The 27549-nt window shown below is 35.4% G+C and overlaps 1 protein-coding gene across 11 annotated transcripts in view; it reads right to left on the bottom strand.

The window, feature by feature from the left end:
* The window catches only part of VPS54 (VPS54 subunit of GARP complex), a 131841-nt gene that overhangs the window by 58960 nt on the left and 45332 nt on the right, over positions 1-27549 (bottom strand). For 8 of the 11 annotated variants that reach the window (XR_014235100.1, XR_014235101.1, XR_014235102.1 and 5 more), the window contains 4 exons: positions 13233-13388; positions 11744-11985; positions 3112-3190; positions 691-725 (listed from right to left, as the gene is read on the bottom strand). Coding sequence is in view for 1 of the 11 variants with exons in the window: in XM_082358047.1 (XP_082214173.1) it covers positions 691-725; positions 3112-3190; positions 11744-11985; positions 13233-13368 (492 nt within the window). In the remaining 10 variants the exon portion in view is untranslated. Of the gene's footprint in view, positions 1-690; positions 726-3111; positions 3191-11743; positions 11986-13232; positions 13389-13535; positions 27546-27549 lie in introns of those variants that run through there. The other 3 variants (XR_014235108.1, XR_014235103.1, XR_014235109.1) reach the window with 3 other exon arrangements.

Genomic DNA, 27549 nt, shown 5'->3' with positions numbered 1-27549 from the left:
TATTCATGTAAAGTTGTCATTTAAGCAAAAAACTGTAAAGGATTAGATATGGGGACATAAGAGAAAAGTCTTCCAGGCTAAAGGAACACTGCAAGTAAAGCACGGAGTCAGCGAAAAAGTCTGGCTGAAGTAAAGAATGTGTAAAGATTAGTAGGCAAAAGTTAAGAGTGTGCCTATGATGGAAGTGAATAATTAAGGGCCTTAAATGACACAGTTTGAATTTTATTTTGTAGGAATCAAAGAACTTTAAAAATGACTGCCCTTTCCTTTTTGTTTCTGTCTTTCATCCTTCTGTCTCTTCTCACCCTAAAGAGCAACCATCACAGACTTCTTTGAGAATATGATGAATGCAATGGACTCCTTCCCCAGAAAAAAAAGAAAAACAAAAAAACACTCATCTATTACACATCTCTACAAAATTTTTCATACAAAGAAAATATCCCTAATAACTTGGAGGGGTAATAAGATCAATAAAATTATATTTTAAAGTGAAAAGATTTAAACATATTTGTAGGTTTTGGTGATAAAGAAGAGACTGATCATGCAAAAGAGAGAGAAGAAAAGTGAGAAAGTCCCAGAAGACGCAAAGCGGTCAAAGCATCAGAAAACAGCCCAGTGAAAGCTTCTTACAAGGCAAAATTAAAGATCAAATATTAAAAAGCTGTATTCTCATTTTTCAGGTTTTGTTACCTTAGGTACTTGCTCCAGATCTGTCCTGGATTTATCTATTTTAAAAAAGGAAAAGGGAAAATATGATTTTTTAAAACTTGTTTTCATTTTATTTCCATAAAATATATTTTGACAGGTTCAATACTATACTAGGTCACAATTAAATAACCATTTAAGTTTCTTTCTTCAACAAATATCAAACACCTTCTGTATACCTAGGAGTAGGCAAAGCAGTGAATAAAACTTATGTTTCAAATAATTTTAATCAATTGTATAGTAGCGATAAAACAACTAAATGTATTCAAGTCTTTTTTAAATGGACACAGAAAGCTTGGTGTTATCTTATAGAAATGCTATTTTTATTGTTCAAAAGATCTACCATCCCATCCAGTATTTCCTATGATCAAAAAATTTTTTAATGCCATATTATTTTTCTTCTTAGACATCTTAGTTTGTATCCTCTACAAACTTCTTGCAAATGAACCTCCTTTATCTTTGTCTCACCAATCAGATTTCAAACAAGGTACCCTCCTTTCCAAAACTAAGCTTTCTGTACTCGGACTCCATCCTCCCCTGCCTCTTCTCTGAGATCGCATCAATTACCCTGCCTCTCCATATCTTTAACATTTTAATAGCTCTTTCCTCTCTGTATACAAACACGCTCAGTTCTCTTCCATTAAAGAAGAAGAAGAAGAAAGATAAACCCCAGGGCCTAGAGTAGGCTGAGGCAAGGGAGAACCTCAGGTGCAGAATTTAAGGAAGCACTCACTCTCAGGATTATGCAAATATCTCTCTTGCCTCATCTAATCCAGGCCATGCAAAAACATTCTAGCACAACTGCTAATAGAAACAAACTAGAGGGATTCTGTTCCCTCTAGTCAATACCTTACATTTCAAATCTTCAAGTCACATCCATATTGGCAGTCTCCACTTCTTACTCTTGTACTCACTCCTTAATACATAGTACTGAAGTTTCTGTAACTACTACTCCAGTCTAAATGTTCTCCCTAAGATCTCCCAAATTGCCAAATCCACAGAGATTTCTCAGAGTGCAAACCTGATCTATCCCTGAAGTATTCTGACACTGCAGACTAATTATTCGCACTTCTTTGAAATTCTAACTACCTTCCATCTCTAAGGTGGAACTCTCTCTTGGTTGACTCTCCTATCTCTCTACTTCTTTTTAGTCTCCTTCACAGGTACATTTTCTACTCCCTCTTAAATATGACAGCCTCCTAGTGTTCCATCATCAGTTCTTTTCTCCTTACTACTCACATCCTCCCAGGCGATCCCACCTGTGTCCTTGGATTCAACTACCATGCTGTTGTCTAGCACACTGTCTATGATAATGTCTATCATACTTGTATCTCCAGCCTAGATCTCTTTCCTGAGCTCTGGGTTGCATACCAGACTTCTCCTTCTATGCAAAACTTCAATTAAACCAGCCTCTATCTCCTCCAAACTTCCTTCTCCAATACTACCTCTCTCACCTAGCCAGCTGCCCAAGCAAGAAATGTGGGAATCATCCTTGAATCATCTTGCTCCATTACTAACAAATGACTGACCACCAAAACCTGTGCCTCCATTTCTGAGGCATCTCTTAAAGACCTAATTTCCTCTCCATCCTCATTATAACTGCTATTAGGAACACATGATTTCTCGCTTGTATTACTGCAATAGGCTTCTACTGTATTCTTGCCTCCAGTTTTACCATCATCTATAAACTTGCTACCCACAACTGCTTTCACAGTGAAATATATAATCATAACTCTGATCATGTCTGGTTTAAAATATTTTGTAACTCTATACTGCTTTTAGAAAAGAAAAATGTCTTAGCATGATATACAAGGCTCTTCATGATCTGACTCCTACCTACTTCTGCAGCCTCATTTCTTGCTCCCAGTGGAGCCAGCATACTAAACTCTTGCAGGTCCCAGAACATGCTAATTTCTCTCTTGACTCTACAGCTTTGCATAAACTGTCCCCTTTCCTGGAATGTCTTTTTGCACATAAATATATCTTGATAGTTAGTTTAAAACACAGACAATCCTCATCAACTCTAGTTTTTATAAGGCTAAGTTAGGAACTCTTTACAATATTACCATGCTGAACTTACTGCCTGATACACAGTGTTGGTTTGTTTAACCTTGCTCAGGAAACCATCAGCTTCTTGAGGACAGGGACTATTTCTTATTCATTTATTTTTAGGCAACAAGCAAAGTACAAAGCATCTGAATATTAAATAAGTATTTGTTGAATTGAAGGATAACACTACCATCAGATCCATGATTTTTCTCTTTAAAGCTTTTAGAAAAGATTATGATTGCAGGCTATAGACATCTCACTAGAAATAAAAATTAGATATGACAGTCAACAAGGTCCCCAAATTAAGATTTTGTTCATTAATATTTATGCTATGCTACAAATAGCACATATTCATACCATGAGTATGTAAGAGAGTCCTGTCAAAGGTATCTTTAGGAGGACAAATTTTCTTGCATCTCTCATGAATCTTCTCTCTCTAACAAAAAGACAAATAAATAATGTGATCAATGCTGTGTGGCAATATGAGTATTCAAAGCATTAAAATATTTAACAAAACAGAATATCAGAGTATACCAAATAAGTTCTAAATTTTTCTAATATGAAATCACTAGCCTCTTGAACTTAAATACAAGTAACAAGTATGCTTAATAAACCAAATACCACTGAGACGTGTGAATGTCTATGTACTTATACTCATCCCATTTTATACAATTATAGTAAAATCTCCATAAACTTAGAATGAAGTGGGAAAACAAATAAAAAATCCTTATTTTTATAACAGAAATCAATTAAGAAAATAACTTTTTTAAAATAAGCAAGAAAATTTTAAACCTATATACCCAAGATCAAAAGACAGATTAGTAGTTAATACTTCCTCTGAGTCCAAAAAGAAAAAAGGAAAGACAGAAAGAAACCCCACTCTGAGTTCAGATTAGATGACCACTAACAACACTGTTATCTTTTCAGATACCATACACAGGACATATGGGAAAGTGCAGTGTGGTAAGGAAAAAACCCTGGGCTAATAGTATTAGCCCTGAAGAATTCTGATAGCAGTTCTATCAGAAACTACAGGACTGTCTTCCAAAGTGGCTGTACTATTCTGCATTCCTATGCACAATGAATACGAGTTCCTATTAGCCACATCCTTGCCAGCATTTGGTCTTGACAGCATTTTGGATTTTCACCATTCTAGAGGATGTGTAGTGGCACCTCGTTTTAATTTGCAATTCCCTATAGACATATGATGTCGGGCAATTTTTCATATGCTTACTAGCCATCTGTATCGTTTCTTTGGTGAAATGCCTGTTCAGATCCCTTGTCCATTTTTTGTGGTGAAATATACACAACATAAAATTTACCATTAGTGGAGGTGGCCAAGATAGTGGAGTAGGAAGACCTTGAACTCACCTCCTCCCACAGACACACCAAAATTATAACTATTTACAGAGCAACTATCAATGAGAACCTGAAGAATAGCAGAAAAGATTTTTCACAACTAAAGACATAGAGAAGAAACTACAGCAAGACAGGTAGGAGGGGTAGAGGTATGACCCACTCGCCTGGGTCAGGGACCCACAAATGGGAGAAATATCACAATTATAGAGGTCCTCCCCAAGGAGCAAGGGGTCTGAGCCCCACATCAGGTTCCCCAGTCCAGGGTCCTGTGTTGGGAAGATGAGCCTCCAGCATGTGTGACTTTGCAAACTAGTGGATCTTATGTTCAGGAGAGCTGGAGAGCTATAGGAAACAGAGTCTCTGCTCTTAAAGGGTGCATGCAAAATCTCACATGCTCTGAGTCCAAGCCAGAGGCAGTTGTTTGAAAGGAGCTTGGGGCAGACCCACCGGACAATGTTGGAGAGCCTCTGAAAGAGGCAGGAGGCAACTGGGACCTCTCCAGGGAATAGAGATGATGGGAGCAGCCATTTTGGGAGCTTGTTGCACTGTAATAACACCAGTGCTGGTGAGCACCATTTTGGAATCCTCCCTCTAGTCTATTAGCACTGGGAACCCAGCCCTGCCCACCAGCAGGCCAGCACCAGCCCTGAACCCATCAGAGGCTGAACAGATAGCCACATGGGGACCCAGCCCCACCCTCCAGAAGGCCCATGGCCACTGCATGAGGCATAGCCTCAAAGCCAATCAGGACGGAGGCCAGCCATGCCTACCAGTGCACCCACAGTAGTTGGCCTCCCCACAAAGAAGGGCACATGCAGCCCCACATAGGGGTTACCCCTATAGGATATAGCTCTGGTAACCATAGGGGAGCATGTTGCTGTGCCCCACAGGACATATCCTACTTAAGACCACTTCTCCACGATCAGGAAATGTAACTGACCTAACACACAGAAATAAACACAGAGAATTGGGCAAAATGAGGAGACGGAGGTATATGTTCCAAACAAAGGAACAAGACACAACCTCAAAAAAAGAACTAAACCAAGTGGAGATAAGCAATCACCTCCACTAAAAAGTCAAGGTAATAATAAAGATACTCACCAAACTCAGGAGGAGAATGAATGAAAACTGTGAAAATTTCAACAAAGAGTTAGAAAATATAAAGAACCAAACAGAGCTGAAGAATACAATAACTGAAACTAGAAGGAATCAACAGTAGATTAGATGATATAGATCTTTTCAGCAGTCTCGAAGAGGAAGTAGTGGGAATCACAGAAGCTGAACAGAAAAAAGAAAAAAGAATAAAAAAAAGTAGTTTGAGACCTCTGGGACAACATTAAGCATACTAACATTCACATTATAGGGGTCCCAGAAGGAGAAGAGAGAGAAAAAAATGGCAGACAGCTTGTTTGAAAAAATAATAGCTGGAAACTTCCCTAACCTGGGGAAAGAAACATATATCCACGTCCAGGAAGCACAGAGAGTCCCAAGCAAGATGACCCAAAGAGGTCCACATCAAGACACATTAAAATGAAAATGGCAAAAAAAAAAAAAAGATTATAAATACAGAATCTTAAAAGCAGCAAGAGAAAAGCAACTAAGTGTGTATGAGGGAACTCCCATAAGACTATCAGCTGACTTTTCAGCAGAAATTTTACATGCCGGAAGGGATTGGCAGGATACACTCAAAATAATGAAAGGAAATAACCTACAGCCAAGAATACTCAACCCAGCAAGGTTATCACAAACCTGAAGGAGAGATAAAGAGTTTAACAGACAAGCAAAAGCTAAAAGCTAAGAGTCCTGCACCACTAAACTGGCTTTACAAGAAATGTTAAAGGGACTTCTCTAAGTTGAAAAGAAAAGGCCACAACTAGAAATATGAAAAGTATATCCTATGATAAACCATAATGGAAAAGAATATTTTTAAAAGAATGTATATGTACACACACACACACACATATGTATAACTGAATTGCCTTGCTGAACAGCAGAAATTGACATAATATTGTAAATCAACTATACTTCAATTAAAAATTTAAATTAAAAAAAGAAAAGTATTAAAAAAACTCAATGGTAAAGGCAAATATATAGTAAAGGTAGTAGATCAACCACTTATAAAGCTAGTAGGAAGTTTGAAAGACAATAGTAGTAAAATCACCTATATCCACAATAAGTAGTTAACAGTTACACAAAACAATAATATGTAAAATATGACGTCAAAAGCATTAAACGTGGGGGTGGGGTGTAAAAATGTAGGGTGGTTAGAATACGTTCAAACTTAAGAGAGGATCAACTTAAAATAATCAGTGTGTGTGTGTGTGTGTGTGTGTGTGTGTGTGTGTGTGTGATATTTAAAACTCATGGTAACCAAAAACTACAAATACATACACACTAACTAATCAAAGATAACCAAAAACCTGCAATACATACACATACAAAAAAGAGAAAGGAATCCAAACATAACACTAGGGACTTCCCTGGTGGTCCAGTGGTTGGGACTTCACCTTCCAAAGAAGTGGGGGGGATGCAGGTTCAATCCCTGGTCGGGGGGCTGGGATCCCACATGCCTGTAGGGCCAAGGCACAGAATGGAGGCGGTGTTGTGGCAAATTCAATAGAGACTTTAAAAAAAAATGGTCCACGTCAAAAAAAAAAACTAAAAAAACCCAAACAAACATAACACTAAAGATAGTCATCAAATCAAAAGGGAAGAGAGCAAAAGAAGAGGAGGAAAAAAAAAACTACAAAAACAACCAGAAAACGATTAACAAAATGGCAATAAGTACATACCTATCAATAATTACTTTAAAAGTAAATGGACTAAATCCTCCAATCCAAAGACACAGAGTGGCTGAATGGATATAAAAACAAAACCCATATATATGTTGCCTACAAGAGACTCACTTCAGACCTAGCCACACGCAGACTGAAAGTGAGGGATGGAAAAAGGTTTTCCATGCAAATGGAAACCAAAAAAAAAAAAAAAAAGGAAAAAAAGCTGGGTAGCAATGCTTATATCAGACAAAGTGACTTTAACACAAAGACTGTAACAAGAGACAAAGAAGGACATTACATAATGATCAAGGGATCAGCCCAAGAAGAAGATATAACAGTTGTAAATACATATGCACCCAACATAGGAGCACCTAAATACATAAAGCAAATATTAATGAGAAAAACTGAAAGTTATACAATAAAAGCAGGGGACTTTAACACCCCACTTACATGGTTGGATAGGTCATTCAGATAGACAATCAATGGTCTTAAATGTCACATTAGACCAGATGGAACTAACAGATATGTAAAGAACATTTCATCCAAAAGCAGCAAAATACGCATTCTTTTAAATGCACATGGAACACTCTCCAGGACAGATCATATGCTAGGCCACAAAATAAGTCTCAAAAGGGACTTCCCTGGTGGCGCAGTGGTTAAGAATCTGCCTGCCAATGCAGGGGACACGGCTTCAAGCCCTGGCTCAGGAAGATTCCCACATGCCATGGAGCAACTAAGCCCGTGTGCCACAACTACTGAGCCTGTGCTCTAGAGCCCACGAGCCACAAATACTGAGCTCACATGCCACAACTACTGAAGCCTGCGTGCCTAGAACCCGTGCTCAGCAGAAGGAGAAGCCACTGCACCACAACAAAGAGTAGCCTCCACTCAATACAACTAGACAAAGCCCACATGCAGCAACAAAGACCCAATGCAGCCAAAAATAATTAAATAGATAAATTTATTTTAAAAAAGTCTCAATAAATTTAAGAAGATTGAAATCATATCAAGCATCTTTTCCAACCACAAGGCTATGTGACTAGAAATCAACTCCAAGAAGAAAAAATTCAAAAACACAAACATGTGGAGTCCAAACAACATGCTACTAAACAACCAATGGGTCACTGAAGAAATGAAAGAGGAAATTTAAGAAATACCTAGAAACAAATAAAAACATAAACATAACAATCCAAGATCTATGAGATGCAGTAAAAGCAATTCTAAGAGGGAAGTTTATAGCAATACAAGCCTACCTCAGTAAACAGAAAAATCACAAATAAATAATCTAAACTTCTACCTAAAGTAACTAGAAAAAGAAGAAAAAGCAAAACCCAAACTTAGTAGAAGGCAAGAAATAATAAAGATCAGAGCGGAAATAAATAAAACAGAGACTTAAAAAACAATTGAAAAGATCAATGAAACTAAGAGCTGGTTATTTCAAAAGATAAATAAAATTGATAAACCTGTAGCCAGACTCATCAAGAAAAAGAGGACCCAAATAAATAAAATCGGAGATGAAAGAGAAGTTTCAACTGACACCACAGATACAAAGGATAAAAGATTACTACGAACAATTATACACCAATAAAATGGACAACCCAGAAGAAATGGATAAATTCCTAGAAACATACAATCTCTCAAAACTGAAACAGGAGGAAACAGAAAATATGAAAAGACTGATTACCAGTAATGAAATCAAATAATTAAAAAAAACAAAAAACTCCCAACATACAGAAGTCCAGGACCAGATGGCTTCACAGGTGAATTCTGTCAAACATCTAAAGAAAAGTTAACACCTATCCTTCTCAAACTACTCCAAAAGGGATGCTACCAAACTCATTCTACAAAGCCAGCATTACCTTGATATCAAAATCAAAGACACGACAAAAAAGAAAATTACAGGCCAGTACTCCTGATGAACATAGATGCATGAATCCTCAACAAAATATTAACAAACCGAATTCAATAATACATTAAAAGGATCATAAAATATGATCAAGTGGGATTTAACCCAAGGGTGCAAGGATGGATCAATATCCGCAAATCAATCAATATGATAGACCACATTAACAAACTGAAGAATAAAAATCATATGATCATCTCAATAGATGCAGAAAAAGCTTTGAAAAAATTCAACATACATTTATGAGAAAAACTACCAACAAAGCTGATATAATGGGAAAATACCTCAACATAATAAAGCCATATATGACAAATCTACAGCCAACATCATACTCAACAGTGAAAAGCTGAAAGCATTTCCTTAAGATCAGGAACAAGACAAGGATGTCCATTCTTGCCACTTTTATTCCACATAATATTGGAAGTCCTAGCCACAGCAATCAGACAAGTAATAGAAATAAAAGAAATCCAAACTGGAAAAGAAAAAGTAAAACTGTCACTATTGGCAGAATACATGATACTATATATAGAAAATCCTAAAGAAGCTACCAAGAAACTATCAGAACTAGTAAATGACTTCAGTAAAATTACAGGATACAAAATTAATAAACAGAAGTCTATTGTGTTTCTGTACACTAACAATGAACCATCAGAAAGAGAAATGAAGAAAACAATCCCATTTACAACTGCATCAAAAAGAATAAAATACCTAGGAATCAATCTAACCAGGGAGGTAAAAGCCTTGTACTTGGGAAACTATAAGGCACTGATGAAAGAAACTGAAGATGACACAAACAAATGGAAAGATATACTGTACTCATGGATTGGGAGAATTAATAGTTAAAGTGACCATACTACCCAAGGTGATCTACAGATTCAGTGCCATCCCTATCAAAATACCAATGGCATTTTTCACAGAACTAGAGCAAATAATTCTAAAATTTGTATGGAAACACAGAAGACCCCAAATAGCCAAAACAATCTTGAGAAAGAAAAACAAAGCTGGAAGTATCATGCTCCCTGATTTCAAACTATACTATAAAACTATAGTAATCAAAACAGAAATGGTACCGGCACAAAAACAGACACATAGATGAATGAAACAGAATAGAGAGCCCAGAAATAAACCCATGCTTACATGGTCAAATAATCTATGACAACGGAGGCAAAAATATACAACAGGGAAAGGGGCCCCTTCAATAAGTGGTACTGGGAAAAATGGACAACTACATGCAAAAGAATCTGACTGGACTATTTTCTCATACCATATACAAAAATAAACTCAAAATGGATTGGAGACTTAAATGTAAGACCTGAGGCCATAAAACTCCTAGAAGAAATATAGGCAGTAACCTCTTTGACATCGATCTTAGCAAATTTTTTTTTTTTTTGGATCTGTCTCCTCAGGCAAGGGAAACAAAAGCAAAAATAAACAAATGGGATTACATCAAACTAGAAAGCTTTTGCACAGCAAAGGAACTATCAATAAAACCAAAAGTCAGCCTACTAAACAGGAGAAGATATTTGCAGATAATATAACCAATAAAGGGTTAATATCCAAAATACACAAAGAACTCATACAACTCAACATCAAAAAAACAAACAACTCAATTCAAAAATGGGCAGAGGACCTGAATAGACATTTTTCCAAAGAAGACATACAGATGGTCAACAGACACATGGAAAGATGATCACTAATTATCAGGGAAATGCAAATTAAAATCACAGTTGAGATACCACCTCACACCTGTCAGAATGGCTGCTACTAAAAAGACAACAAATAGCAAATTAAAAGTCTTGGTCAGGATGTGGAGAAAAGGGAACCCTGGTGAACTGTTGCTGAGATAAATTGGTACAGCCACTATGGAAAGCAGTATGGAGGTTCGTCAAAAAAGTAAAAATAGAACTGCCATAGAATCCAGCAATTCCACTTCTAGGTATTTACCTGAAGAAAAACACTAATTCTAAAAGATATATGCACACCAATATTCACTGCAGCATTATTTACAACAGCCAAGATAAGGAAGCAACCTAAGTGTCCATCAATAGATGAATGGCTAAATAAGATGTGGTATATATACACAATGGAATATGACTCAGCCATAAAAAAGAAATGAAATCTTGCTATCTGCAACATCGATGGATCTAGAAGATATTATGCTAAGTGAAATAAGTCAGACAAAGACAAATACTGTATGCTCCAACTTACATGTGGAATCTATAAAACAAAACAAACAAACAAACAAAGCAAAAGGAAAACAGACTCACAGATACAGAGAATAAACAAATGGTTGTCAGAGAGAAGGGGAGTTGGGGGGTTGACAAAATAGGTGAAGGGGATTAAGAGGCACAAGCCTCCAGTTATAATATAAATAAGTCATGGGGATGTAATATACAGCATAAGGAATATTGTCAATAATATTGTAATAATTTTGTACGGGGACAGACAGTTACTTGACTTACTGTGGTGATCATTTCGTAACATATGCAAATGTCAAATCATTATATAGTACACCTGAAACTAACATACTATTGTACATTAACTACTTAACTTTTTTTGTAATTACAAAATAAAAAATGAAACATTAGTAACGTTGACCATCTTTTCACGTGCTTATTGGTCATTTGTATATCTTCTTCAGAGAAATGTCTATGCAAGTCCTGTGCCCAATTTTTAATTGGGTTGTTTGTTTCTTATTGGTGAGTTTTACATTGATTCTTAGAACTATTAGGAATGTATAATTCTGAAAAATCACTACTGTAAGAGAAATATATTTACATATATCTAAGCGAAGAATTAAATACAACCCAGGACAATAGAATGTATATGAAAAGAAAAGAATACCATAGGCTCATCAAAGATTATTGGTCAGAAATCTATAATAAATCAAACTAGAAGTATTTCTTTTACTTTTGACCTGACTATAACTAATTTCAAGATCAGATATTACCTGAGAGATTTCCTGTTGATATACTGTAAAATGTTCCTTGCTGATCTGTGGGAGGTAGAATGAAGGTATGACTTCAGTGTCCACAAAGTCCAATCCCCATGTTTTTGTGAAGAAGTCAGATTCTCTTTTTGCTAATCTAGGATCATTTAATGCTGCTGGGAGATTTACTTTGGAATGATATATAGTCCATCTATGTTGATCTGTAACTAGAGATGGGGCAACACATAAACTATTTGAATCACCTGCAAAAAGTAAACAAGAGAACTCTGTAAAGTAAGTTTTATGTTTGAAAGCACATTCTAGAAAAATAAAAATGCTTAGATTATACAAAGCAACTAAACTCTCCCTTCTATAGCAAATGCCTTAACCTTCAGCTTTCAGCATCAACTGCCAAGGGGAGGAAAAACATGTACAAGATAAAGGATATGCAGAATTTGAGGGCTGTAGTTGAAGGGTGGGGGGAAAAAAATCTTTCATTAATTTCTTTCCTAAATGTACAATTTATCTTTTTTCAACATCAAAACTCTTCTACCTTCTATTGTATGTCTTCTATCCTTTAATACTCCAGGTTTTTTCCACAGGTAGGCCTTTTTTCTATTGTTTTATGGCAGACACACCTGGTTCCAATATCCTTTTTTTCAGCTTATAATTAGATAACCAAAATGCTGCTGTGACATTAACCATAGAGGAGAGAAAAATATACAGTCGGTTCTCGTTATTCACAGTTTTGTTCTATAAAGTCACTGGAACATTTAATAAGCAAATACTGAACCTTTGCTCCTATGGGAAATACAGGGTTATGTTCCTGCAAATCTCTGGAACTTTCATCATCCAATCAATATATAATCTTGTTTTGTGTGTGTTTCTGTTTAAAGATATCTTATTTAACATATATTGTTCATTCATTAACATTGAACTCATGGCTAACACCACTATAACTCACACCTGAATGAAGTTTATGCAACATATGTATTTTCCTCATAAGACACAATAGCCTTCCTGTGCTTAAAGCACTTCATTACAACATTTGGAAACCATTTTGAACAGCAAAATCATCAACAAAAATACAAAAAAAATGTGGCACTAAACAGACCACAAAAGGGACATGTGTTTACAGCATGAAAGCTAACATATGTGCCACAAGTATTGATTTAGGGGTTACAACTAAATTTTAGGAACTAAGCAAATTTGCAAATATAGAATCGGCAAATAATGAGAACTGACTGTACTATGTTTAACTGAAGAGCTTTCAATCTGTACCCTCATTTTCAAAACTTTTTTTTTCAGTTTATATAAGTGACTTCATTTATGGAAATGTATGAAAAGAACTATATTCCAATTTCTTAATCAACTTATTTCCAAATTATGTCTTTAGTTTTCACATCGTAAAATTTACTCTTTTGAGTTAAGTATATGATATCTGACTTAATTTAAAGATAAAACAAATCCTCAATAAAATTCCTCAACAACAACAAAAAAAAGGCATTACCTGTGGGCTCCTTGGGACACACATCTGGCAGTGACTGCACAGGTCGAATGTGTTTTGCCGGGTCTACCTCTTTTTTAAAGAAAACATCACTGCTGCTTCCTTGAGGCACTGGTGAAGAACTGTGGCTTGAAGCCATTGCATAAAATCACCACTCAACTGAAAATGAGCAACAAATAATCATCAAGACACTTAACACAAATCAAAACTCATCTGTAAGTACTATGCATGTCACAAATTTTCTTTCAAAAACAGACACATTATTTAAAATCCCTCAAGGTGTAAGTACATAATTTGAATACTCACTATTAATTGTGGGAGTCATTCACTATATTTAGTTTGCTAAGAAAGTTATTTGTCCTTGTTTAAAAAGTATTCTCCTCAAAGTGAAATATCCTTATTTAGTCTTTTATCCAAAGTGAAAATAGATACAAAAACTGTAACCAATATATATTAAAAATGAAAACATTCCATTCATTCAGCAAGTATATAATAATTACACATTATAGCAAAATGGGTTAAGTGCATGGGTTTTTGAAATCTGACTGTCTGGGCTCATACCCCAGCTTCATTTACCAGCAATATAACCTTGAGGAAATTTACTTAATCTTTGTGTGTTTTACTTCATGTGTAAAAATGGAGATGAAAAAAGATCCCATCTCACAAACATTTTGTAAGAATTAAAGGAATGGATGTATGTAAAGCATTTAAAACAATGCCTGCCTCAAAGTTAGTGTTCATAAATGAACACTAGTTATCATTATGTTTACAATTACTATGTGACTGTCACTATATTAAATGTTTATAAAAGAAGTATTCTTCAAGGTACTTGCAATTACATTAGGTAATCAAAAAAATCAAAACCCTAAACAAAACACAAGTAAATCTATGTCTACACTTTTTAACAAGTAAGAAAAGAATTTGTGGGGCCAAGACAACATAATAAAGGCTACAATGTCAGGTAGCACTTTACAAATGAAGCAGTACATAACCTGGATAATGAAGAACATGTATTATTTTACTATCGGAGGGTAGAAACTCATATTGCTGATCATATCAACCAAACAGCAGACATTCAATAAATACTTTTTAATGAAGGAATAAATAAATGAACATAAACAGAAGCTTATAGCTGAAAAGGAACTTAGAGATCACCTAGTCTAAGTTCCCTGATACTAGAGATAAGTATAACAAGGCCCAAAAGGATTAGGTGGTTTACAAAGATACAGGTGGTTTAACAAGTTTTTTAAAAAGCCAATTTAGGAAACCTGGTGAATAGAAAAGTAAGAGTAAGAAATAAAAGGAGAGATATAAGGCTAGGACCGGTGACAAAAAAGTCATCCCCTCTAACTCCTCTATAGTTTGATGGAAAGCTAAAAATTACATTTCCCAGACTTCTTGTATACCTGTCTCAGTCCTTCTAACACAAAGGAAACACATCCAATTACACCATTCACTGAGACCATAAGAAACAAGCTGCTAAGAAAAGAACAAAGATAAATAACTTCCTCAAAGTTCCGGAACAGAAAGCAAAAAACAGCATGAACAAAGGTTAAGGGACATGGAATAATCATAAGACTATGCGGAAACTGACTTGGCTGGAGTGAAATGTTTGCTGACAAAAATGCTGACAAAAGTACTGACAAATAAATCATATTTACACACACACACACACACACACACACACACACAAAGACAGTATGGTCGAACTACAGGAGCCAGTAGAGGTTTGGGGGAAAAGAGTACTATGATGAAAATATCCAGGAAAATTAATCAGGGTATTGGTTTGAAAGCCATCACCGGCCCATTGCATTTATATCCATATATATTAAGTGTACAGTTGTTTCTGTATAAAAGCATTTGCATATTTAAGAAGAAGAAACATTTAAGAATGTTTCCTAAGGATAGGAAACACTGATAACACAGAAGCCTGTACATTCAGTGCTTGGTAAAGACAATTCTACATGTGACATTAAGTCTGTTTAACTTTTTTGTTAATTTCATCAAATAAAATGGCTAAAATAAACACATTTTGACACTTAAAGAAGTAGGCTACAAATATATGGAAAATGTGTTCATGTCGAACACCCACTGCTTGATATCAGGTAAATTAAACATTGATTCCGACAATAGCACACTACAATTTCAATGTATTCTATTTACCATCATGTTGTTTTACCAGCAAAAAGAAAGCCTAATTGACATCTTAGGAATCTAGAAATACTTGGGGAGATGGGGACTTGTGGAAAAACATTTCTAGACTCCTATAAGTTACTTCTATATCTGGGTAGGGAAATTAAAATGGCTTATTTACTCCTTAAAGATTCTAAATTGGGAAAGATGCACAAGTTTTCTGTTTTTTTTTCTACACCCCTCCTAATTCTTATGAAAAGAGGGACAATCTCTAGCTATAAAGGGATTATGTACAATTAGGGTACTGCCTACATGGGTGAGCCCCAATTTCTATCCATCTGACTCTCAAATCCTCTCACCATCCTGTGTTTATTAAGATGATCTCCCCACAGTAAGAACCAAACTTTGTATTAATAACCACATAACACGTATGATGCAGATACTTGGTAAGTGCAATCATTGGTAATAAAACATGGCAGATTTATTCACAAAGCATGGATGTACAAACAAATAAGCAAATCTACATGGCCTCTAAACCAAACAATTTCAGCAAAGAAATAATCTTTCATAAGAAAGTTTTAGTGTAAGTGGAGAATAGTTTGTCTACCCAGAAAAAAACAAAAAACAAAAACAGAATACAGGAAAAAGGAAAGCTCTCAGCACTAAATGTAGGCAACCCCTGATTTTTAACACTTCCACTTGTAACTACCATCTAGATACAAATTGGGCATTTGACCAGTGGTCACCAATAATGAGAATCTATAAATAGATCCACCCTTCTTCACATGGTAATCGTCTCATAATTATATCATTACCATACTCAAATATTTTCTCTTGAAGTCTTCTTTGGTTTCTTACACTTAGTCGCTGTTTATTTCTATTTTTGCACCAATCATACTGAAATTTTGGTTTTCATATAGGTCTTTCCTATTAGACTGTGAACTTCTTGATGTTTCCATTTTCCTGTGTATTCTACATGCCTAACACAGTTCCTGGCACACAGAAAATATATTATAAATATTCTATAGATGAATGAAATGGGTAGTATGTAGAACAGATCAGAAGAGAGAAACATTAGTTAGACAACTACCAATAATCCTTGAGTGAGTAGATAGAAGCATGGGTCTGGGCTGATGAAGAAAGGAATAAACAGACTAATTCGTTCCAAAAGAAAAAAACTGCAAGGATGTGTAAATCAGAAACATTTGATTTTCTTTCTTGTAGCTCAAAATATCTTTTTATGCTAAAAGTTTAGTTAAGAGCTTCTATTTAAAAGGCCTAGAAGCACTGTCACTCCAGAAGCAATGAGCATACCAAGTGCTCAGACCCTGGTTTCTAAACACCATTCCCCACAACGAAACAATGGTTCTTTAAAGAAATAGTTGACTCCAAACCTGAAGCACAGAAAGAACAATTTGATCATGAGAACACTAGTGTCAGAAAGCAAGGAAATGCCCTAAGACCAGTAGGATCTATCAAAAGGGCCGAGAACCAAGTTAAAGGGGCTCCCACTGACCACATTTAGGACAAGTTGAGTGCTCAAAAAAAAAAAAAAAAAACTCTGAGTGTAACATATTGAACAAATACAAAATAATGAATCTATAGTGTTACTTGGGGGGAGGGGGATGAGGAAAAGGGGGTGGAGTGGGAGAGAGGAAAGGAAATCTCTTATGTATAGAAGAATGCCAGTAAATGTGAAGAAAAGACTGATATAGAAAATCACCATTTTGTAACCCCCAATGTAAAAATCAATTTAGGAAAAAATCATCAATGTATGCTAAAGCTATTAGGTGAAAGGCTGTTCAGAAACAGAAAATTCACCTAGTGCCAAAGTATTACCTCACAGACTACTTTGCAATGCAAAGGGGAAAAGGTATCTCTAAAATGGAAAGATCTGGCTGTCACCACCTTAATTAACTAAGTCATCAAACTTGGCATCATTCAGAATAATAAGACAACTTGATATTATGTGATTCATGACATAACAATATGAAATAAACATCATCGCCTATGAAGCATTCTCACCAAAAATGTTTAACCCAATCTAATCAAGCCTCTAGACCAAGGGTTAAGCCTTTTGTCCTGTGGATTCCTTTGGCAGTCTGGTAAAGTCTACAGAACCTTTGCCAGAATAATGTTTATAATGCATAAAATACATAAGATTACAATGGACAATTATACTGAAATATAGCTGTCAAACTATCTTCTTAAATTTTAATACAGTAATATTTTTGCTTCTTGATTATGCAAATTTATCCTAATTTCTAAGCAATAAATGAGCATAAATATTTTGAGATAAATTTAATATGATATGAAAACATCTGAAATTTCTCTTGGTGACAAAGTTATAGGTAGTGCTAATACCCCTGTGAAAGGTTTCTTACATTCACAATGAAAGGAAATGCTAAAATTCAGTTAAGGTATGGCTGCTCAACCATGGCACCACTGACATTGACATTCTGATCTAGATAATTCTCCCCCTGTACATTGTAGGACCCTTAGATGCATCCTTAGCCTCTATCCACTTGATGCCAATAGCAGCCTCACACCCAGTTGTGATAACCAAAAATGTCTTCAGACAAAGCCAAACGTCCCTATGTGGGGGAAGAGAGGAGAGAGGACAAAAATCACCTCAGTTGAGAACCACTGAATTAAAATAAAGATGTAATTTTTTCCCCATCCAAAGTTCAGACTCCCTGTATTCTATTCACAGACCCTATAGAGTATGTGAACTGAAGGTTAACTACCTTTGCTCTAGACCTACCTTCCAGTCTAAGAAAACAGAGGGGAATAGGATAGTGAGATTTAAACCACAACATGGGGAAACAAACAAACTGAGAATGAGACACTCTACAAGAAAACTGGCCTGGAACTTAGATGAATGTCATTTTTAAAAGCTGGGGAAGTATTTTATATTAAAATAAATAAAGAGACAACAACTAAAGGCAATACGCAAGCCTTGACAGGATGCTGGTTAAAAAAGAAAAAAATGCCTCTAATACACTCTTGGAACAATTGGGAAATTTTGAATATGGATTGGATGTTATATGAGATTTTGGAATTATTATTAATTTTCTTAAGTGGATTGATGGTATTGAGATTATGGGAAAATGTCCTTATACTCAGGACATGAACAATAAAGTATTCAGGAATGAAACATGATGCCACCTACAACTTACTTTCAAATGATTCGGCAAAAAATACACACAGATAAACAAATACAGCAAAATGTTAAAAATGGTTTATCTAAGTCAAGTACATATGACTCTAACATGTTCTATTCTTTCACTTTTCTGTATGTTTTGCAGTCTTCACAATAAAAAGTTGGGGGAAAGAAACTATATTTTTCAAACATTAAATAGATAAATAATGCAAAACATAAATATCAGAGAGAAGGAAAAATATTAAATTTGTAACTGTTAATCTGCCTGAAGATGGCATTCTTGTACAACTTCAAATATGGAGGAAAGAAAATCAATAAATTTCAATCAAGTTTTAATGCTGCAGAAGAATACCATATATAGAAACTAATTCCTCAGAAGCTGAATGAGAAGGCAGCTGAGACGGACATTTACCACAGGCATTACCCAGATACTGTGTAGAAATCTCTTCCCTTGCTTCTACACCATAATGTTAGCTGCTTACAGAGAACAATGATATTACAAAATCATTTACAGCCAACTCTGAACTACCTATGAAATTGCCTATTACAGGTAAAGTAATAGCAAAAGTCTATTTTTTCACCCTCTACCAAAGTGGTTAACACAGATATACTAACTAATCATTTTACTTCCCTTCTATTCTTCACAAGTGATACCCTACTTTATAATATACCCTACTTTATAAAACCTAAACTTGCCTGCCCTCTATCGACCTTCTATCATAATGTGGTCCTCTAACTGGTCTCTCTGCTTTCAGTCTAGACCATTCTGCACATTGCTTTAGGATTAACCTTATAGAATGTTTTCATTCTGTCATACTTCAGCTCAAAAACCTTTGCTTTCATTTGGAAAGTTATTCATTACTTTCCAAACAAGTGCCAAGTTTTACAAGCTGGTACTCAAGGATTTCCACAATCTGATGTTTACCTTCCTTTCTAGCCTGATTTCCTATTACCCATGGATAATCTCTATTCTGGATAGGGTGGTCTAATTGTCCCTCTAATCCATCACACTATCAAGGCTTCCTTGGCTTTGTTAAGGCTGTGTCCTTCCTAGAATATTCATACCATCCTTCTACCTATCCAATGCCCCTTCTTCCTTCAAAGGTCATTTCAAATTTCATTTCTAGATTACATATATTAAGAAAACAAATATACAAACACTCCAAAATATGAACAAAAATAACCTCAGCATTATTTTTAAGAGTGAAAAAGCTGAAGCAAACTCCTAAATAAGAAGGAATTGGTTATTTAATAAGCTATAGTATAGCAAATGGATTACACTATCATTAAAAATAGGATTGCAGACTTCACATCCACTAGGATGGTTACTATCCAAAAAAACAAAAAGCAAAACCAACCAACCAAACATCATCATCAACAACAAAAAGTGTTGGCAAGGATGTGGAGGTACTAGAAGCCTTATGCACTGTTGGTAGGAAGTAAAATGGTGCAGCCATTTCAGAAAACAGCATGGCAATTCCTCAAAAAAGTAAAACTAGAACTACCATATGATGCAGCCATTCCACTTCTGTGTATATACCCAAAAGAACCGAAAGCAGGGTCTTGAGGAGTCATTTGTACATCCATGTAATAGCAACATTATTCATAATAGCCAAGAGGTAGAAGCAACCCAAGTGTTCACTAACGGATGAATGGATAAACAAATGTGGTATATATGCACAATGGAGTATTATATTCAGCCTTAAAAAAAGAAGAAAATTCTGACATTTGCTATAGCATGGATGAACCTTGACAACGTTATGCTAAGTGAAATAAGCCAATCACAAAAAGACAAATACTGTATGATTCCACTTACATGAGGTACATAAGCAGTGAAATTCACTGAGACCGAAAGTAGAATGTGGTTGTCAGGGGCCAGGGGAGGGAAAACAGGGAGTTGTTGAATGGATTATACTTAAAAATGGTTAAGATGATAAATATTATCTTATACATATTTTTTACCACAATTAAAAATTTTTTGAAATACGATTGCAAAATATTTAATAACACAAAAATGTTTAACATATATTGTTAAGTGGAAACAGTTTTCAAAGTAGTATGTCAGTATGATCCCAATTTTCTAATTTAAAATAAGCATACATATTTCCAAAAAAAATATTGCACGGACATATACCACAATATTAACAATGGTTACCACCAAATGACAAAATTATAAGAAATTTTTATTTGTTTGTGCTTTTTTGGAACTTTCCAAATGTTTTCCTATGAAAACTTATTACTTTATATGTATTAGTCAGGGTTCTCCAGAGAAACAGACCCAATAGGATATTTATGAGAGTTATTCAAGGAATTGGCTCACCACCCAGTTGTGGAGGCCAAGAAGTCCCACAATCTGCCTTCTGCAAGCTGGAGAACGAGGAAAGCCAATGGTATAATTCAGTCCGAGGCCAAAGGCCTGAACTACAGGCGGCTGCTGGTATTAAGACCCGGAATCCAAATGCCTAGAACCAAGAGCTCTGATGTATGAGGGCCAGATAATTCGAATGTCCCAGCTCAAGAGGAGAGAACAAATTCACCCTTCCTTTGCTTTTTTTGTTTTATTCAGGTCTTCAAAGGATTAGATGATGATGATGCCTGCTCACACTGGCAAGGGCAGATCTCTTTACTCAGTCTACTGAATTTAATGCTAATTTCATCCAGAAACACCCTCAAAGACACACTTAGAAATAATGTTTTACCATCAATAGTGGGCATCCCTTAGTCTAGCCAAGTTGACACATAAGATTAACTATGACACTTTATTAATCAGGAACGATGCTATTATTAAACTGCAAAAGTTCAGTTTCAGCCTTATACCTACCTCCACTATGAATCTTTCTAATGACTATAACCCTCAGAAAACTAGCTTTCCTTTGAAGTTGGAATACTTACGATCTATATCAGCAATTTACAAACTTTTTTGATCCTGTATCCCAACAGTTAAAAAAATTTTAAGCAATCATCATTTACAAATTATATAGGGTACAACTGTATTAATGCAGGTAATATAAAATTGTGCTAAATGGAACTTTTTTAAAGATAGAGAGAAAAGGCTTTTAAAAATAATCTAGTTTATTAATTAATGGCAAAAAGTACCTTTTTACTCTATTTTTAATCGATAGCGATGTGATTTCACTATACCTCATTATTATTAAAAATCTTGATTTAAACTTTATGAAATGGTGATTCAAAGGTTTGGCACTAAGTTCAATTTATTTTTATACCTGGCTTTTAATGCCTATTATAGAAAATTTAAAAAGATACTCACAAATGTATGTAGAAACAAATGGAAGAAATCACTGATCACACTTCCTAAACTCTCTATTTTGAGATTTTTAAAACAGGGTAGAAAACTCCAGTCTGGGTTTTTAAAGAGTTCATCATTTAACAAAATAACATAATGATGGAATATTTCTAAACATCTGTTTTCAAAACAGATTTACCATAGCTTGAGTGTTTCTAGAAGATCAACTACTATTATACATTTTTTTATTCATTATTTTAAAATAAAAACAAACAAAAACACCCTGTGGAAACAGATTTAATGTGTGCGTCTGTCTGTCTGTCTCTCTGTGTTTTGTGTTTTGTGTCTGTGTGTTTCACTATCTGGTTAAATATTACTGTCAGTCACATGCCATTTCTGAAAAGATCAGCAAATTTGGAATGCTTTTTCTTATTAAAAAAACCACAAAACATACATAACATAGTCTTAAGTTTGACGGCTATTTTGAGTACTTTTATGTATGGAAGAGCTTGTACTAAGAGTAGGAGAATCCAACTCTGTGCTTTGTTTATTTGTGGTTCCATTGTTAGTATTCATCCAAGATGTGATTTCTCTTCAGGAATCATTTTAGGTTAATTAAACATTTTATAAGAGTTGGTTTAGTTAAAACTAGATAGCATAATTTGTAAACCCAATTAACTATTCATGTAAGGCTATTACATCACAAGGATGAACTAAGTGAAGGATACCACTCTTAAGCCCTTGAGCTTACTCATTTATCTGTAATTTGACTATCTGATAAATAAACATACAGACTGATTGAAGATGCTGGTATCAATCCTCATAATAAATATTAGTAAAGGTTCATTTCTTTTTTCTTTAGATAAAAAATGAATATTCCTTAAGCTGGGTGGAATCTTACAAAGGAGTTTAGACTTAATCCACAAGACTGTAGTGAGTCATTATAGACTTAAGACATGAGTGTTGAATAGATCACTCTAGGAGAGTATTAGTGAGGAGGGCCAAGTATAGAACCTAGGAGGACTCCAACATTTCTGAAGAAAGAAATGAAAGAAAGATATAAAGAAAAGCTTGTGATAAAGACGAGAAGGAACATCCAAGAAGGTGGGAGAAAAACCAGGGAAGAAAAATGAGCTCAGAATTGGCAAATAAAACACTAAGGAAAAAACCTCCTTTAGATTTGGAAATTAGGAAGTGACCACATCACATTGGGAAGCAATATCAAGTCCAATACAGGGGGTGGAAGCAGAATGCAGAGGTTAGAGTGAAATAGGTAAGGAAATTAACACACAATGGCTATTGTTTCAAGAGACTCAATTATGAGATTACAAAACAGAATATATAGTACAATCTCATTTTGATATAAAAACTTTATATAGCTATATATAATATATGAAAAGGTATACAACAAAATGTTAACGGTGGTTATATAATAGGCTTTTCCTGACCACAGTATCTAAGCACATCCTCCCCTTACTCTATCCCCCATCCAACACACATATCCCTGTTATTCTCTACTAGTAGCATTATGGTTTGTGTACTTCATAGTACTTTCTCAAATTATAACTATTTATTTACCTGCTTATTTCCTGTCTCTCTCTCTACATCATAAAATTATATTTGTTTCATTCATCTTCCTATACCACACCCAGCACAGATGAATGTTGGATGAATGAATGAATAAATGAATGACTCTCATGGAAAAAGAGGTAAGCACACACAAGCCACTAACAATGTCTCACATAAGTTCATGTGTATTCAAAACAATCTAAAAACCTAAGTCGAAAATACGCTACCTTGTTTGTATAACATTACCTAACTTTCTAATATTTGATTCTAGATTTCTACCTTTCCTGTAACACAGTATAATATATTGGTTAAGAAAACTGGCCATAAAGTGAGTTAGATCTCTGTCATTTATTAGTTGTGTGACCTCTGACAACTTTCTTACATTCCTCTCAGTTTCCTTGTTTATAAAATGGGACAGCAACAGTGTCTTCCTCATAGGAATGTAGTAACATTTAAATGAAATATAATTTATACAATCTATGTACTTGGCACATAGTAGACATTCAATAAATAATTGCAACTACTACTATTTATCATTATAAACATCTTAAGCCTCAACATTTGGACTGTGCCGTACAAAGTTTTAAAATAAATTTAAACTTTAGGCTTCCAAGCCTCCTCTATTGGTGTCCCTTGCTTGAGTGCCCCTAGTTTGGGTTGGGTGGGGGGAAGCAAACCAATATGGGCATATATAATTTACTGTCAGAAAAGTAGTCAAAGCATAGAACAGTGGTCCTCAAAGCCATGCCAGTAAAAGGAAAGAAAAAAGAGTAGTGGAAAATGATGATGAAGCTAGAATAAATAGTAGCCTAAAACAGAAGCAATTTTTGATAAAAACTGTGTTTGTGAGAGAGAAGAGGGATGATGAGGCAGAGAAGCTAGAAATAATGCTTTGGAAGACATTTGAATAAAGGTCAAAATTCAATCCATGGGAGTAGAGTGGATGAGATAAAAATTACAATCTCTGAGTTGGATGGGACTTTCAGAGATCATCTGGCTCAACTTTCTACCTAATATATGAATCCCTTCTACAAGGGGTCTTTCTGCCTCCACTTGAAAACATTCAGTAATAGAGAACTGACTACTTCAAAAGCAGATTATTACTACAAAACAACTATAATTGTTTTAGGAAAAAAATTCTCTCTTTTAGTAAACAGAATCCTGCTTCCCTGAATTTTGCATCACCGTTCCTAGTTCAATTACATTACAGAAATAATAGAGTAAATAATTCTAGTCGCAGGAAAGTAATATTACAAAGGAAGAAAGTGCAGAAAAAGAGGGCCAATGAGAGCTCAGAGCAAGGGGTGGGGCAAATACATGTAAGAGGTAAGGAAGAAAGCAATCAGAAAAACCATCCTACAGAAGCCAAGGGAGAAGTGTCCAGGAAGAAAGTGTGAAAAGTAGTGTCAACATTCTGCAGACAGAGAGGTCAAGAAGGTTATTAACTTCAGAAAGGATACTGGATTAGAACAGTCTTAGGACAGTGTTTGGGGCAGAAGCCATACCACAAGAGGTTAAGTAAGTGATGAAGTAACAAATGCAACAATATCAACATATTTTTGGTGATGAAAGAAAAGCGATTTAGAGTTGAGCAAGAATTATTTAGGCCATGGGAGACTGGAGCACATTTATAGGCAAACAGCAAGAAATCAACTGAAGGGTGAGATTAAAAGAAACAAGAAAAAGTGGTGGAGAAAGGAGATGAGAGAGAAAGAAGAGTTAGAAACTCATGGGAATGGGATGGGGTGGAGAGGAGGAAGCAGAAAAAAAGATACAGAATCATACCCAGAGACTATGAGGCACATTGGGCTATGCCCCACCTTGAGAAAAACAGGACTTTGTCAGGCAGCAGTAAGAAAATGAACAAGCTGATCCAGAAACGTTGCCTTCCATCCTACTCTTCTGCCTAATGCCCTTATCCATGATGGGCAGGCAGATCAGCTGGGACTTAGGTGAACCTGGATTGCCTCACTCCTACCACTAGTTCTGAAAATTCTCTGAAGTCCTAAGATCAAGAGTGCAATGAAAATACGTTATCTATGAAATAAGGAAGGATGGCAGAGGAGAGGGAAGCAACAGAAAGACAATAATAAGATGAATTACATCATTACTAATATTTGACTAAACGCTACACGGTTCATAATTGCTTGCTTTATTCAGATTATTTTGTTGGTCTTCCTGACAACCTAGCAAGAAAAACATTTCTGAGTGAATCTGTGAATGAATGAATCATTGATCCCTATAATGTGGATAGAGAAATAGGTTCAAGAGTAACTTGGCTTCAAACCATTTAGCTACTTAGTTGTGAAGATGCGACTTGCATTCAGATCTTCTGATTCAAAATTCCATGCTTCTGTCAGCAAACCACACTGCCTCTCCGAAGAGAGAAAAAAAACCCCAAAAACCTATGTTTTTCATTACTGCCTCCCATCCATTTCAGGCACCCAGTGCTCTACTTTTCTGTCTTCTTTTTCTCCTTATCAGATCAATTACTGATCCAATAACAATTATTTAGAAGAACAAGTCCATCTTGTTGGGTTTTTTTTTAAGATTTTTTTTGATGTGGACCATTTCTTTTAAAGCCTTTATTGAATTTGTTACAATATTGCTTCCGTTTTATGTTTTGGTTTTTTGGCCGTGAGGCATGTGGGATCTTAGCTCCCCAACCAGGGATCAAACCTGCACCCTCTGTGTTGAAAGATGAAGTCTTAATCACTGAACCGCCAGGGAAGTCCCCTATGTCCATCTTGTATTAAAAATAAATGATAGTTGGGCTTCCCTGGTGGCGCAGTGGTTGAGAATCTGCCTGCTAATGCAGGGGACACGGGTTCGAGCCCTGGTCTGGGAAGATCCCACATGCCGCGGAGCAACTAGGCCCGTGAGCCACAACTACTGAGCCTGCGCATCTGGAGCCTGTGCTCCGCAACAAGAGAGGCCGCGATAGTGAAGAGGCCCGCGCACCGCGATGAAGAGTGGCCCCCGCTTGCGGCAACTAGAGAAAGCCCTCGCACAGAAACGAAGACCCAACACAGCCAAAAATAAATATAAAAATAAATAAATAAATAAGATTATAATAAAAAAATAAAAATAAATGATAGCAATAATTAACATCTGATTGTGATCATTTCTTAAAGACTATTTTTTTAGGGCAGTTTTAGGTTCAAATAATTTTATAAGACTGGGACTGCTAGAAAATTATTACTCAAGGAAAAAGACACTTTTCATCAGTATAATTTACTATTTTTGTTAACAAAAGGATAATTCCTGAGCTGCAATGAGGGATAAATACGCTACTATGTGCCATCAAGATGAGAAGACAAGTACTTATTTATATGATAGCATTAATTTGTTAGTATTTCTTGAAAGCCCAAATCTTTAGGTTTAAATTTTAGCTTCAGTATTAAGATAATTGTAAGCAATAATGTATATGATATACAATTTTTTAACATTTTAAGTACTTTAAAAATTACGATTAAACTAGATTCTGTCAGATGATAAATCTTATATAGTGGAGAAGTTTATTATTTGTGTCTTAGCTGTATGAAAGAAGCTTAACTATACCATTTACCAGAAATTGGCTCTTAAAATTCCAAAAATGTGGCAAGTGCTTTTTTTTTTTTTTTACTTATATTTCCCAACACATGTGCATGCTCACATACAGATGCACATACAACATACAGATGCACATACAAACATTCAATAAGTAAAGGGAAAAATCACCTAAATAATCACATAAGAAAGATCTTTTTAAAGCCCTCAGAATGTGTACTAACACTATACAGGTTTGTGATTTGTTAAAAATAGATCTAAATTCACCAAGTAAGCAAGATAACTTCATGATCAGTCTTCAGAATAGTTCTTAGAATTTAAAAATTTCCTATAAATAAAATGACTTACAGATCTCTTTGTTACTCACATCACTCTGTTATTGGTCAAGTCAGTCATACAATCAACTGGGTCATTCCATCACTGGATGACTTGAATAATTTTTTTTTTTTATACAGCAGGTTCTTATTAGTTATCATTTTATACACATCAGTGTATACATGTCAATCTCAACCTCCCAATTCATCACACCACCACCCCCACCCCCCACCGCTTTCCCCACTTGGTGTCCATACGTTTGTTCTCTACATCTGTCTCAATTTCTGTCCTGCAAACCGGTTCATCTGTACCATTTTTCTAGGTTCCACATATATGCGTTAATATAC

Source organism: Balaenoptera borealis (genome assembly GCF_965194805.1).
Source record: "Balaenoptera borealis genome assembly, chromosome: 15".
Classification (NCBI taxonomy): Eukaryota; Metazoa; Chordata; class Mammalia; order Artiodactyla; family Balaenopteridae; genus Balaenoptera; species Balaenoptera borealis.
Note: the sequence above shows the minus strand (reverse complement) of the source record. Positions and strands in the feature narration are given on the sequence as shown.